The sequence below is a fragment of the Stegodyphus dumicola genome, chromosome X2, assembly GCF_044657685.1.
Source record: "Stegodyphus dumicola isolate Sdum_Otavi_A_Nest chromosome X2, ASM4465768v1".
In the NCBI taxonomy this organism is placed as follows: domain Eukaryota; kingdom Metazoa; phylum Arthropoda; class Arachnida; order Araneae; family Eresidae; genus Stegodyphus; species Stegodyphus dumicola.
Window position 1 is genome coordinate 97,305,686 of NC_140781.1, and position 16,419 is coordinate 97,322,104.

Sequence of the window (16,419 nt, forward strand, 5' to 3'; positions counted from 1 at the left end):
ATTCCCTAAAGTTTTGCCATTGTTTGCTTTGAAATCGTAGAGTTTCTTAATGAAAAACTCATACAGTCAAAAGTCGTTAATCCGGACTCGTCGGGACTTCGGCAATTCCGGATTATCGATTTTTCCGGATTATAGATCATCAGTTTAAATCTGGTAAGATGACATGCAGAAATTGCAAAATTAAAAATATGAAATTTCTAATTTATGAAATAAAGAACAATTATGATCTAAAGGGTATCAAAATTTACAAAAAGAAAAAGCTTAATATTTATTTGTTTACTTTATTAAACATTTCTTTCAATGTAAGTTGTTTAAGTTGCTTCATTTCATGTAATAATACTTTTATTAAACAGACATAATTTCTTGTTTAGTTACAAAGTTCCACTGTTCAAGTCTTGTAATTGCTGTGTCGGGAATACCGACTAATTTGTCAATCGAAATGTTTTCGTTTTCAATAACCTCTCTGTCACTTTCTTCACTATCGGAAGCGAATTATAATGACGAGGAACTTGATTTAAATCATATCAAAGACGGAGTACATCGAGATGAAATACTACATTTAGTAAGGAATTATAAGCCAAATAAAATAAAAACATCTGCCTTGAAGATAAGGATAGTGCTGACAGATCAACTTCCAATTCATTGTGCGCCGCGATGTTTATGCCCCCCCCTGTCGCAGAGCAGCGTGAAATTGATAAACAGATTTCGGATTTCAAAACATACTTTCGCTTTGTAGATCCTTTACATATTAGTAAATATATATCGGATATTCTGTTTGACATAATCGAAAGTTCAAGTTTACTTTTATAAAATTGCTCTAACAGTCTGCAAAAAATAATAATTAACGACGTTTGACTGTATATGCTTTACAAAATATGAAATAGTAATAAAACAAATTCCAAATTTGGGCTTCCAGATGCCAATATTCAGTGAAGGATTACATTATTCAAAATTTGATGGCTCTAGGTACCATTTCATCACAATGCGAGAAACATACATTTATGCAGATCCTTCATTATTTAATTTCTTTAAATACAATACAGGGCTGTAATGTTTGGTGGCAATAATTTGAAAAGTGATTCACCTTTTATAATGAGTCAGCGCAAAATGCCAAAACAAAATTAATAGTCTTTCTGGACAAACTACCCCTTCGTACAAGAGGGTCTGGGAGATTATTTTTAGACGCTGTGCATGATAGAAGTAAGGAAACGCTGATGCAGTGTATTAAAAAGCGGATCGAGCCTTGTACAACTATTTTTTCGAATGGCTGGAAATCTTACAAGGATTTAGGAAAAGAAGGTTTTGAACATTTATTTGTGAACCATAGTATGAATTTTCTGGATAGTGTGTCTGGCTGTCAGATAAATACGATAATGATTATGTGGCAGCATGTTAAAGGCGGCATGAAATTGGTATTTCTGCTGTTCCAACAAGCCTTCATTCATGGTAAGTGCATTTTATTTTATTCTTGTTCTTATTTTGTAGAATGTTATGTTGTTTTTTTACTATGAATTTCTGTTGTTACTGTTGTTTTTTGACTTGTTTGTAATTTAATTCAGTTTATTTGGTTGATTTGTGCGCAATGCCTAGATTGTGCAATTAGCAGATTTTTTTAAAGTTTAAACAGAATGCTGTGTGCATGGTATTCTTTGAAATTTATTGTTGTTATGTTAATTTATTAAAGCGAGGTGTGTGTAGTTCATAGATTCTTTTGTTGCCTAGATTGCACAATTCGTAGATTTTTTTCAAGTTAAAACACATTGCTGTGTACATGGATTCTTGTCAAATATTTCTGGTTAGAAACTTTATGTTTTTGCTATCTAAATTTTTTGTTTTTGTTTCGGATTTTTAGCTTACATTGTGTGTTCAAAACAAGGCTTTTGCATGTGCGAAAACCGCATTTTTGGAGACATTTTAAGCTTAAAGTTCAAAATGTACACAAAAAATTTAGATAGTAATATGGCATCGTGAAATTTCTCGCCAAAAATGTTTGGCAAGAAATTTGGCGACTTGAGGGCACATATAAGAGTAGTTCCAAAAACGCTGCCTTTGACAACATTTAACATTTAATTTCTGCTATGTTTTATTGATTGTGGAAACAAAATTTCCAGTAAATTTCAGCCAAAATCATCCTTTTATCTCCCTTCTTAACAGTTTGAAATTTAGATGTTTTCAGTTCCATTCGACAGACTGTTTGCAAGTATAAGTAGTAGGACTACAAAATTGTTGAAATTTTAATACTTTTATGAATATACGTGCGATTCTCCCAATTTCGCACCTAATCTTCGTCATGATTAAGCATTTTTGGCTAATCTTTGGAATATGGTAACAGGTAATTTGGCAACATTCTGGTAGGCGATAAAGGTTACTACCCAACGACTTCATATAACAGGTAGACGGCTCACCCACAGAGAATTCGTCTGCTAGGCTGTCTCCAACATATACCACGCGACTTATGGTCTTGGCGCTCTTGGGAAGTGATAGCTTAGGCTGTTCATCGCCAATTTGGCGTGCTTTTGATATGGCAGGTAGTGTTTTTTATTTCCGTCTGCTGGCAGTCGGCAGACTACAATCTCGAATTAGGTTTTTCGATTTTTTACAATTATTTTTAGACATAACTTAACCTCTTTTTTCCTGAATATTTTATCTATATTTTTAATAATCGCTTTAAATTATTTGCGCCATTGCTTAAGATGTTTAGGTTAAATAATTTTAGGAAGAAAATATAAAATAAATAATAAAAAATTGAGATGGAAACTTTAATTTTGAATAATGCTTAAAAATTAATTGCACTAATGTTATAATATTTGAGAAGGTAAAAAAATCTCGTTTATTTTTAATGCATTGCATCCTAAAGAGAAAAAGAAAATCACATTGTAATATATGTATTTATGCAATTGATGAAATATATACTTACAGACTGTTGATTTTCAACTGGAACTATAAACTATTACTGTCTAAACTTATAATATAGTTTATGATACAAAAGATAAATTATACTGAAATCTTATTACAGAAATATATTTTACTTTTTTATATTTAAGTAAACATAACTTTACTTAAAGTCAGAAATAGTTTTTGGAACAATTTCGTTTACCTTTGACCTTTCAGTGTTACCAATAGTACTTGCATTCTGGAAATGTATGATAGTAAATAAAATTTTTATTTTTAAACAGATCTTTCACTGATTGTAAATGCCCATTTTCAGTTACTTGCATATTAAAGTGCTTATAAACTTAGCAATGTCCAGAAAATAATTTCATGCAAACTTAGGAGCTACTGCCTTAACTGTTATAATTTAGTAAGATTTCATATTTTGCACATCAGCTGTAAAATGTACATTTCCAAAATAAAATTTTCTTTCTGAATTATAATTTCCAACATGACAATACATATTCTATTTTATTACTGTATCCCAATTAAATAAACACATTACGAAAATGTGCATTTAAATATAGTATTTACTATACAGTAAGTGGATTTAATTACAAATAAACACTCAAAAATTAAGTAAAACAAAAAATATACTACTTTGTATGAACACCAACCTTTTAGGGCCCACCAGCGGCCGAGCGGTAAAATCGCTGAACACTGGTAGTTCGGTCCGAGGTTCGAATCCCGCGAGCGGGCTGGCTGCATGAGTGTTTTCGGGGTTTTCCCCATGTGTAAAGTGTATACGAGCCAGTTTCCCTTAGAAAGTCCTCCACGAAGGCATTCCTCCCCTTAGGCAGATAGCCCTTGAGGCTTTGCCGTAATTAAATAACCTAACCTAACCAATCTTTTAAACGCGAGCAGGACGCACATTTTGAACAAAAAGCTTTCATTTTTCACCAGCTGGAAAGGATCCAACTTGCATCTGATGCAGAAATAAAGCTTTTCGTTTGAAAAGCATGTCCTGCTCATATTTAAAAGTTTGGTGTTCATATAAAATATATTTTTATTTTAAGTGGACTAATGCTATTTTTTATTTATTCAATTTTTTTTTTTTTTTTTTTTTTTTTTTTCTAAATTATATCAGGAACAAGTACCAAAAATCACCTACTCAAACTGGTAGTCAAGTATATTCCAAATTTCCTATTTTCGATTAGTGAATAAGTAATGAGCTTTTTAAAACAAAAACACACAATTTGGCCTAAATATAGAAACTAAACATTTTTATATACTACATGAATAACTTTATGAAATACAATACCCTATATATGGCTCTGATATGGGAAATTTGACTTGTGAAATTATGAAACATTTTTTTTTTTGAGATGGTATAAATTTAAAAAAAATTAGCTTGTAAAACCATGGAAATCTTTATAGATATATAAATAATGTGATATTTACTTTTAAAAGATCAATAAAACAGTGAAAATAAAATACAAACTACAAATTAAAAATACATGCTTTTATTTTAACAAATACAGGGCTTAAATAAAACTAACTGTTTCACAGAAAAAGAAAAAAAAAAAAAAAAAGCTTTTACGAACAGAAAATGAAAACCAGTAAAGATATAATGATGGAAGCCTCATTCAAACCTGCAAAAGTTCACTCAGATATAGTTTTGATGGTGTTTTTTTTTTTTTTTTTTTTTTTTTTTTTTTTTTTTTTTTTACAAACTATATATATATATATACTGTTTGTATGCAACAAAAAGTTAAAGCCTGTTTTCAAGGATTTTTTTTTAAATTTAACTCCTACTAAAAATCTTAATACACACTTAATCCTCATTATAAATTAAAGAATATTCTATAGTTATGATATATTTATGTTGCTAAAAAATAGTTTTAAAGGAAAAGGTTTTTTAAAAATCTTAAATTAAACAAATATTACTATGAGAGGAAAAACTCTGCAATCAAATATTGAGGTGATTAAGTTATAAATAGATGACACTTTTACGTATAGGCAATCTATTGACATTAAAAGTTAATACCATTTTATTCCTTATAATGTTTGATAAGTTCGAATTCACTGCCACTTTATTCCTGCTTTACTACAGTATTCTTATGCATTAGCTTAAATTAAAAAATTTTAGGATTTATTCATGCATTATTAACTAAGATACACTAGTATACAAATTTTCAGCTCATTTATAGATTTTATAGATTTTGAATTAGCTTTTTTTTTTAACAAAGTAAACATATCGCACAATCTTATCTCAATAATTTAATAATAATAGCATTTTTTTTTCCCTCTTTTTTTTTTTTTTTTTTTAATCGCAGGCAGTACTTGTTGACGAAACCAAAACGCGTACGACTTGGCGAAAAAAGGTTAGTGCCAACTGGCGCAGCTTTCTATTTCAACGGAGTACACGGAAAAAGAACATAAAATTCAATTATTTGTAAAAGGTGATTCCAACAAATAATGTCACAGTATTTAATACATTTTGATGCTATTAATACATGCTGAAAATGTCATATACAGCGGCAATTTTCTTATACAATATGGCTGAAACTTTCCAACCAATTCAATAGAGATAGTAAAATGACAAAAATACTGGAAATAAAATAATAAATCATGCAATTTTAACTTAGCTATGAATGGTTACAGGTCCTCCTTTTACAAAATTTTCTTTACATACATAGGCGCTGCAGTGAATAACCATTTTTTCTTAAATTTTATATGACCAAGCAGACCAGGCGTCTTTCGTCCCATAGAAATGAATGTAAAGTATTTCCGGACTTTCGGAATTAGACCTGCAGTCACGTGACACTAACGTTGGAAATGGCTGGAGGTTGCAATAAGCTCTCTACCAGTATATATCTCGTTGTTACTACCTAGGACTTTGGGAATAATGTGAGAAGTACTCAGTTCCGATTACGCATTATTTTGTGTGAGGGAAATGAGAGATCATGAGATATGTCACGTGACATTAATGGACGAATTACAGTTCTTTAATCGGGAAAAGGGGGGGAATTTAGAAAAATATCTGCAGTACTATAGTACAGTAAGAGATCCCGCTTAACGCGGGGGATACGTTCCATCAAAGTAGAGCGTAATGCGAAACAGCGCTAAACGAGGTTATCTTTACATGTAAATATTGGGGTTAGGAGAAGATGGTTAGGAAATTGGTTAGGTATTAAATTTAAAAAGTATGTTTTTTTAATAAAAATAAAACCAAACATTTATTTCTTAAAGCCCAAATTAATACCACATTATTATTTCTTGCAAAAATAAAAACAAAATATAAATAACAAAACGAATATTCTTAAAAAAAAAACAAATAAAATTCTAAGTCAGTCATATTTAGTTAGCCTTCCACGTTTTCAGTGTTCTGCCTTTTTGTGACAAAAGCATCTAATGTTGTTTGCCTTTTTCTTTTGCGTTGTTCTCTTAAAAGTTCTTCATAAACGGATAGAGCATCTCTAACACCACGCCTTACTTTTGAGCTCCTGTCAAAATTCGGATCATTTTCAATGAATTGATCCATTATTTCAGTTATGGTAGACAAACTCCTTTTTACAAACGCCATCGAAAGTTCTTTTTGCTCTTCTTCTGAATCACTGCTGTCAACATTTTTGTTTTCTTCTTGTTCAGTTAATTCCTTGAGCTCATCATTAGAAAGACTAGCCGCTGCTTCTTGAATTATTTCTTCGACATCTTCCACATTTACCCCTTCAAAACATGTCTGTACAATACCGCACCAAACAAGAAATACAAGTACACTCTTTCAAATATGTATTTGAAACCTATTGCTGCATAATATTTCGGGGAATCCCCGTATGCTGCGAGCGATTTCGTGGAATTCCCGGGTTGAAATAAAAGAGCGCTAAACCGAAACAGCGTTAAGCGGGGTCTTACTGTATTTTGTATTAAGCTTCATTGTGTGTTGTGTGAAAGAGTGTTGATTAATTTTTGGATCGCATGGCACTATCTAAAGTGAATTCGAAATGGGTATTTAGTGGGATTGAAAGGAATAGTAATAAGTGTTTTTTTAAGCTTGTGCGAGATAGAAATAAAGATTGCTTATTAAGTTTTATTAAGCAGTATATTCTACCTGGTACAATAATAATATTTGATTGCTGGAAGTCATATGACTGTTTAGAGGATGGAGGTTTTCAACATCTTGCTGTTAACCATAAGTAACATTTTAAAGATCCTGAAACAGGTGCAAATACGAATAGGATTGAGATTCTGAAGAAGATTAGGTAAGTTAGTATTTTTAATTATTTGAGGATATTATTTTTATGCATTGTTCTAAATGTAAGGAGTAAATAAATTAGTATGGTATTATTGGAAAATTGTTATTAGCAATGATTTAGTTTCAAGTAATTAGGATTGTAAGTTAACTTTTATTAATTTAATGTATGTGCTTATTTATATTTTAAGTAGTCTTTTTAATTTAATTATATTTTAATTAAATGATAGTTATTTTGTGAATTATATGTTTGTAGCAATTTGGTATACGTTTCAGTGGAAGTAAACGTGCATGGAAATAATTTAAATATTTGACACTAAGTATTTGTAACCATTTTTAATGTTTGCGTTATAAATTCGTTGGTGACGTTTATAATAGATAATTTAGAGGTAAAAGTTTTTGGATATTTTATTTATTTTATACGTGGAAATGTTCATCCTTGGAAAGGGTATGTACTTTTTCGCAATCAGGTAATTTCATGTAAGTGTTTTTTACCGAGTTTAAAAATTCACAAAATTTTCCTGCATTTTCGTGCAAATTTTTGCAATTTATGAGAAAATAGCAGTGTAGATGGATAAAGTCAAGAGTGTGCGCAATGCCATTTTTGTGCAATTCTGGGATTTTTTTTAAGTAAAAATAAGTCGACGTGTACATGGTTACTGTGTATGTGCGATTCTGAAAAACGCGGCAAGGAGTTTGCGATTCTGCTATTTTTCCCAATTTTGCAGTTAATATTTGTCATGATTAAGCAGTTTTGTTCCATAAAATTTCTAGCATAAGTGTAATTCGGCTAGCAGATTGTTAATGAGTAAATAAAAAGAAGAAACATGTCTTTACTTCGTGAAGACAAAATGGCGGCGAAAAAAAAATAGAGGGTTGCTGTTAGCAGAGTTGGTCGGCAAACTTTCGCCAAAAAATCGCCAAGTTACGATAATCCAAAGATTAACCGCATTTTTGTTCCATAAAAGTTCTAGTATAAGCGTAGTTCAGCTAGCAGATTGTTGGAAAAAATTTTGAATAAAAATAAAAAAATATGCCTTTACTTCGTGAAAACAAAATGGCATCCAAATCAAAACTAGCAGGTTGCTGTAGCAGGGTTGGTCGCCAAATTTTTGCCAAGTTACCATAATGTAAAGATTCCCCGACTGTGCTTTCAGCCACTGCAAATACTTTTTTATTTCAAACTTCCTAAACTAATTTCACTGGGTAGAGTAGACTTTAAGGTACCCCTGTATTATGGTGAAGTTGTTGTTTGATTTATCGTTAAGTTGTCGTTTCATTTATGGTAGCCTGAGTAGTTGAACGTTATGGAAACCCTATTGTGACGTAATCGGGTACATGATTCTGGGAAATTTTAAATCATGGGATGTTTTGTAAGCGTTTCTGTAGTGTGTGTTAAAACCGTTTAGATGGATTTGAATGGGTTTGTAGGAAGAAAGGTTCAGATGGTCACTATGTGAAGCGTTCGATCAGAAAGAGTACCTGGTTTGAAAAAAGTCATTTGAGTATAATTGATATTTTGATTTTTACGTGGCTCTGGGTGTACGAAGCAAATTCGAAAATCATGTTAAGTGAATATTTGCTTTTGGTAGTGCTTAAATGTATAACACGTTTTTCCTTTTTTATGTTAAAATTGTTTGGTTTAAAATGTATTTCATTGAGATTATGTATTTTTTTGTTTGTTTATATTGTAGAATTTGGTGCTCCTTTGACTTTTTAAGTGAAAATATATCGATGTGTACATGGACAAAGTAAAGGGAGTGCGCAATGCAAGTTTGTGCAAGGTCGACGTGTACATGGATAAAGTTAAAAGAGTGTGCAATGCCATTTTTGTGCAATCCTGGAATTTTTTTTTAAGTGAAAATAGGTCGACGTGTACATGGATAAAATCAAAGGACTGCGCAATCCCATTTTTGTGCAATTCAAGGGTTTTTTTTCAAGTGAAAATAAGTCGATGTGTACATAGATACCAAGTTTGTGCAATTGTTTGTCTTGTTAATATGGTTGATCTTTACAATATGGTAACTTGGCGTTTTTTTGGCGAAAATTTGGCGACCAACTCTCTACAGCAACCCTCTATTTTTTTTCCCGGCCGCCATTTTGTCTTCACGAAGTAAAGACATGTTTCTTTTCTTTTTATCTACTGAACACTTCTTCCAACAATCTACTAGCCGAATTACACTTATGCTAGAAATTTTATCTAACAAAACTGCTTAATCATGACAAATATTCACTGCAAAATTGGGAAAAAGTGCACAATACCGTACTCCTTACGCGTTTTTCAAAAAAACACATACACATAAACCATGTACACGCCGACTTATTTTTACTTAAAAAAACATCCCAGAATTGCACAAAAATGGCATTGCGCACACTTTTCACTATATCCATGTACACTGCTTTTTTCTCATTAATTAGAAAAATTTTTACGAAAACACATGACAATTTTCTCAATCTTTAAACCCGATAAAAAGAACATATATGAAATTACCTGATCGCGAAAAAGTATTTACCCTTTCCAAATATGAACATTTCCACATATAAAATAAATAAAATATCCAAAAACTTTTACCTCTAAATCATCTATTACATTATAAACGTCACCAACGAATTCATACCGCAAACTTTACAAATACTTAGTGTCAAATATTTAAATTATTTCCATGCACGTTTACTTCAACTTAAACGTATACCAAATTCCTACAAACATAAAATTCACAAAATAACTATCATTTAATTAAAATATCACTAAACCATGTACACGCCGACTTATTTTTACTTAAAAAAACATCCCAGAATTGCACAAAAATGGCATTGCGCACACTCTTCACTATATCCATGTACACTGCTTTTTTCTCATAAATTAGAAAAATTTCACGAAAATACATGACAATTTTCTCAATCTTTAAACCCGGTAAAAAGAACATATATGAAATTACCTGATCGCGAAAAAGTAATGAACATTTCCACATATAAAATAAATAAAATATCCAAAAACTTTTACCTCTAAATCATCTATTACATTATACACGTCACCAACGAATTCATACCGGAACCATTACAAATACTTATTGTCAGATATTTAAATTATTTCCATGCACGTTTACTTCAACTAAAACGTATACCAAATTCCTACAAACATAAAATTCACAAAATAACTATCATTTAATTAAAATATAAATAAATTCAAAAACACTACTTAAAATATAAATGAGCACATACATTAAATTAATACATACATAAATACCCATTCCGAATTCACTTTAGTTACGGCCATGGGATCCAAAAATTCACGAACACTGTTTCACACAACACAGAATAAAGCCACATACAAAATTTCCAGATTTTTTCCCGATTTCCCCCCTTTTCCGATTAAAGAACCGTAATTCATCCATTAATATCACATGACATATCCCATGATCTCTCATTTCCCTCACACAAAATAATGTGTAATCGGAACTGAGTACTGCTCACATTATTATCAAAGTGCCAGGTAGTAAGTAACCTTTATCGCCTCCAAAATGTCGCCAAACTACCAGTTACCATATTGTAAAGATCAACCTATTTTGGCTTTGTGTAGCAAGCCAAAATAACGAGTCAAAGAATTGTACAAAATCGGTATCCATGTACCACCAAAAATCGACAAGGGGTACCCTAAACTATACTTTTAGCATTTCACTTATTTATTACTGGAAAGTCAGTGTAAAAAACACAATACCTTAATAAAGAGAACAGAATGACTAATAACAACGAACATAGCTGCTAGATAGAAAAGTAAGTACTCATCAATCATGTATTCAGAAGTTTACCAACAAGCTCTTATCCTAATTATGGAAGTGTTTACAGTTACAAGATTATCTCTAATTAAAAAGCTACAGAAAAAAAAATGTGGTAGATTCAATGCTCAAAAACATTATTTTGCATCTAGCTGTATCATGTATAAAAAAAATTAACTTATTTTGTATTTAGAAGTAGAAATCTATGTAACAACACCCATTGTTTACATACCTTTCTATCACTATATTCTATGTGCCATTAGTTTACCTTACTTGCAATTGATGAACTAAACCTTCAGAAATGAGACCTGGCGAGCTTCCATACAGGAATACTGGCCCAAATTATGTATTTATAATATTTACAAAAAACATTTCATGTAAACCTGAATATATCAGTCCTAATATTTTCCAGGAAGGTAAGAACAACAGTTCTAAACTGTGGGAAATGAGATCTGGTGAAACTCTGTACCTTAACAATTCTGGCACAAATTATCTCTTTATAATAATTAGAAAACACTTCATGGGAACTTGAATATATCTGCCTAAAAATTTTCCTGCAGTATGCATGGAAATAAGTTTTTCTGTATAATCCCCATAGAATTATTGAATGAAACTTCCATATTTAAGAAGATAAAGTTTCTACACATAAAACTACATGACAACTTTGTGTGTGTAATACAAAATTATAAACGCATTCCAATAAACAATGGAAGTTAGCGAAAGTAATAATTCATTTACCAGCAAACAAACTAATGCGCTTAAAAATATCGTAAGCTTAAACCAAAGGTTCAGGAATACAACTTATTCTGATGCACTGAAATGTGGGAGGGGGGAAAAAGCCTTTTATCCATTGAACTCAGAACAATAACTGTTGTTGTTGTTACTAATCTCCATGTCTAGGAATATACTAGACGAAGTCCACGAGTTCAAGAACAATAACTTCTGTGCTCTACAATCTTTATCCAATTACGGTGAAAATACTCCTTAAATTTACAAATAAACAGTTTGATCTGTTTCGGCGACTGTTTCCTATTTACTTCGTTATTATCATATTAGGATCTGTTTTAATGACTCTTTCATACGTTGCACCAACTTAAAAAAGGGTCCGTTAGTGTCTTATTAGTCATCAATACCTTAAATTATTTTGCCTAACTCAAATAATAATACTACACATTATTTCTGCTCATAAAGGAATGTCAAGTTTTGCGGGGATACGTCAAGCATTTGCGGACAAGTCAAATCAATGTCACGCTTTTCGAGGAATATTCGTTCTGACTCATGAAATAGCACTTACTTATCACCATGGCGTTTATGCTTCCAGCTTCGTTCCGACATTTTCTACGTTAAAACTTTTAAAGCCTACGAAAATATGGGATAGATTTAGAGTACTAGTCACCGTCTCCTCACTTGTTTATGTTACTAATTCCCACGTTGCCAACTGATTCAATTAACTTTTCCTGCAAAGTTATATTTTCATTGAAGATTCCCTATCTGTTAAAAATTTTACACACAGATCGTATTTTATTCTCGAGTAAAAGTATGTCGAGTAAAAAGATGTAGAAACATCTTTTTAGGGGCGAATTCAAGTGCAACGCTCTGATAAATTGCAAATGTTAGCTCGCAAGAGGCGTTCCTGCTATCGGCTGCTAAAATCGAATTCAAGTGCAACGCTTTACCGCTCTGGTAACTGATGACGTCAAAATTGCAATGGGGAGTTGGTTTGCTCTCGTGCCAGGAGAGCTTGTCCGATAAACTACATCAATATCCAATGAGACTGCGTGTCGATGTAAACAAAAAACATCAGTTCCCATAATTCCTCTGAGCTTATGGTCAAGTGTTTACTGCGTTGTAGTGTGGTGTAACGAAGTGTTCCAGACCTGAAAACGAAGGAAATATGCAGACATGTAATGTAATGTGTACAACTTTATTTACTTTATCTTATAGATTCCCTCCAAAGTAATCTAGAGCAACAGGTGTGTGTAAAATATATTTTACTTTTCAGACAAAAGTACTTGCTTTTTCAAATATAAACCACATTTTTTTCCCATTTTCAAATTACAGCATTTGGTTTTAATTCTTCTAATAGTAAGTTTAATTTAAAATTCAAATTTGTGTTATATTTTTATTGTTTAATGCAGATGCATGATTCTTCAGTGACAGTAGGCATGTTTACCATATGAAAATTAACTAGTTCTTGAATTATATAGTAATTAATAAGCCCATCTATCTACAAGCAGATAAGCCTGCTGAACACCGCTATCCCAGTCTCTTTTTAAATCCAGGTGAAAAAGCTGGCTGCATGAGTGTTTTCTTCATTTTTTCAATGTATTATGCTTTGTGTTCTGCTCATTATATTGTGCATTTACAGTGCACTTTCTGCTTCTTAAGTGAAAGTTTGGACCCATTCTCATTTGATATCAGTTATATTAAGATTTATTTATTTCATAAAATTTCAAAAAACAATTTTTGGCTATTAAAAGCTACAAGTGCAGAAACAAAAGCTTAATTTCTTTACTGTAACTGTGTCATGCTTCTCTGCTGATAATGAAAGTCGTCTTTTAATAAGATTTCTTTCATTGCATATATTAATTATATCTTTTACCATACTGGTTGCCATCTTTGATTGTGCATTCTTCAATATTTTTTGGTACTTACGTATTAACACAAACACCTGGATCAGTTTGGTGGTCTTTATAAATGAAAAGAGAAAAATACTTATCAGGAGAAGTACGTTGTTTTTGCAGCTTGCTTTTAGCATAACCAAACTATCAATATTTATCTAAGTTGGCAAAATGTTATCAACATATCAAAGGAAAAAACATTTAACAAATTTTAAAATACTAATTTGAATTATTAAATAAAAATTATATGATAGTTTAAAAAAAACATTTTCCACAAATTTTTTGTCTAATTTTTTAGCACTTGTGCCAAGTGATCTGTTTTCACTTAAAAAAAAAAATCAGAGAATTACATAAACTTGATACTGCATGCCTTGTCTATGTACCGAATTCATCTCATAGTTGTTTCCATTAGAAATTTTTGTACTAAAATGTTCTATTCCTGCAGAACTTTTAACACAGCTTCGTCTTTTGATGGTAAGCTCCACAAGCAGTATTTTAAATCTGAAATTAATCTAAAACAACTATTCGTATCTAAAATCCATTGGAACTTGAAATACAACATAAGAAACACATATGAAAATGGTGACATTGCTTGAATGAAAAATTGTCATGAGCATGTTACCTGAAAAATTTTGATACATAATCGTTGCCAGAGTTTGGCACATTTTTGAAAATTTGGTAACTTTTATTAAGGTGGTTTCAATAATATGCAAATATCTTTTATTCTTATGATTGCTTCATTGTATACTTTTTCCCTTTCCCTAGAGTGCAGCACAATACCACCAGTTTTCCAGCCAAATGCGGTATGCATTTCAAGTTTCTATACATTTATATAAATTTTAAGAGAGTAAAATATTGACAAAAACTGCATTAAGTTTTCAACTCTTGTTTTGTTTTTCATTAAAAATTTGCTACCATTATGAATAATTATTTTTTTTAATGTAAATGTTTTTAAGTATTTGTAGGATAAAGGCAAATTACATTTATTCATTCTTTCTTTGATATAATACATGTAGCTCTTTACCTGAAATCAATGTTTGTCAAATTATTATGCATAAATTAGAAGTATGCATGTTTCTCTTAAGTCAGTTATGTTTCAGGAACTATCTTTAATGAATTGTATAGAAAATTGTGGACGAGGTGTTAGGTGTACAGGAACATGGTATATTATAAACATGTATAGTATCTCATAGTATATAAACTCATAACTTTGATTATGCAGTATGCTTTGTATATTATTTCTGAAAGCATGTATATTTCAATCAAGATTGTTGAGTAAACTTTTCTTGCTTTATGCTATCTCTGAAAGCATGTATATTTCAGTCAAGATTGTTGAGCTTATTTTATGCTTTTTTCTTTTTTACATTAGAAAATTCCACACCTTTATCACGAGGAAATCTGCAATGGCATTTAGGAATGACAAGTTTGTATCTATTACATAAAATCTAATGTTTTCTGGATTCTTCTTTTCCTTTTCCTCCCAACAGAAAAACTTTAATGGTATAAATCAGCGGTTTTCAACCTTTTGACTGTAGTGTACCATCTAAGCAAAAACTGAAAAACATTAATACCACCACTAATTTTACAATTCCTCAATATTTATTTTTCAATTCCTCAATAGAAATATTAAAAATATATATATATATTGCCATTTGCACACTCTTTGTATTAAATATGTACACATAAAAAACTATTAGATTAAAAACTGATGATTATTTATCAAAATTAAATTTAATTAAATTAATTATTCACTTGATTATCAAAATTTCAGTTATAATACTTTAATATTTAATTTCTTTATGTCTGCTCTTATTTCATTTAATGGTAAATTAGGATCCACTTTTTATTTTGGTGAGTATTTATATTTCAAATTTAACATGGAAAAAATTTTTCACACAAACAGGTTGTGCGAAAAGACAATACAAATTTGATAGCTTTATTTGAAATGCCTTTAAATTCTTTTTTTCGGTTCAGCCAAAAGTTAACAAGTGTGTCATTTTCCAAATCTTCAAGTCAATTTCGATCAAAGGAAATTTCTATTAACTATTCTTTTCTTTATGAGATTTTTGAATTTCATAGTTAAAAATATTTTGTTTCTTTGCATACCACCGGCTGAGAACCGCTGGTATAAATTAATTATAACAGATGTAAATTAATATTTCTCATACAAAAGAGTTATTTCAATTCTTTATTGTGAACATTATATACAGAGTATGTCTTTTATTAACAACAAGATTCTAAGAATTTAAAATAATTATCATTAAATCCTCTTGATCTATAAACAGTCTTAAAAATTATAAAGGGAAAAAAATTGAAAGTTAAAGAAATCAATATTATGAATTGTTCCTTTTTAGAGAAGTTTCATTGTTTAATTAATTATAAAAAGTGTTTTAAATTATGAAATATAAAAATTAAGAATATTTGAATTTGAATGAATATTTTAAAATTTTCCCTCAGATAGAAGCTCAACTATTCGAAGCAGGAGACCGAAGAGAAAAAAGGAAGAGAGATGATATTACAGCTGCAGAAAAGGAAATAATTGAAATGCAGAAGAATATATTAATGTACTGTGTGAAATATGTGACTTGTATAAGCAATCCGTTGCAAATCAGTCTGCTGTCATAGAAAATCAAAATATAATTATTAATTTATTAAAAAAATAAATCGTGCATTTCAAATATTACAGTGTTTTCATTCTTTTATGTATTTCTGCAGTGTGGGATTCATATTTTAATTGTAAAATTTACTACTTTCTTAATTTTATAAAATTTTGTGATTATAAAAATTATTTAAAAGAAATTCACAGATCCATTATATGACATAAACATTATAATAATTCTAATACCACTATTATAAGTCTCGTGAAAATATTTATGCATTTTACACAGCAATTATCTTT

At 30.5% G+C, this 16,419-nt stretch overlaps 1 protein-coding gene and 1 long non-coding RNA gene across 3 annotated transcripts in view; one reads left to right on the top strand and one right to left on the bottom strand.

Annotated features, from left to right (window-relative positions):
* LOC118205558 (splicing factor Cactin-like) overlaps positions 1-12,345 on the bottom strand; it is a 117,761-nt gene extending 105,416 nt beyond the window's left edge. Inside the window, exon 1 of the mRNA XM_085809966.1 lies at positions 12,194-12,345. Coding sequence (XP_085666092.1) covers positions 12,194-12,234 — 41 coding nt within the window. The 5' untranslated portion in view covers positions 12,235-12,345. The remainder of the gene's footprint in view (positions 1-12,193) is intronic.
* A 358-nt stretch (positions 12,346-12,703) lies between these two features.
* LOC146992834 (uncharacterized) lies at positions 12,704-16,203 on the top strand. 2 transcript variants are annotated; one of them, XR_015038881.1, is made up of 4 exons: positions 12,709-12,872; positions 14,286-14,323; positions 14,890-14,943; positions 15,978-16,203. It is a non-coding gene; the product is annotated as an uncharacterized LOC146992834 (long non-coding RNA). The 2 variants fall into 2 exon arrangements; XR_015038880.1 differs by having other exon boundaries at positions 12,704-12,872; positions 14,286-16,203.
* The last annotated feature ends 216 nt before the right edge of the window (positions 16,204-16,419 follow it).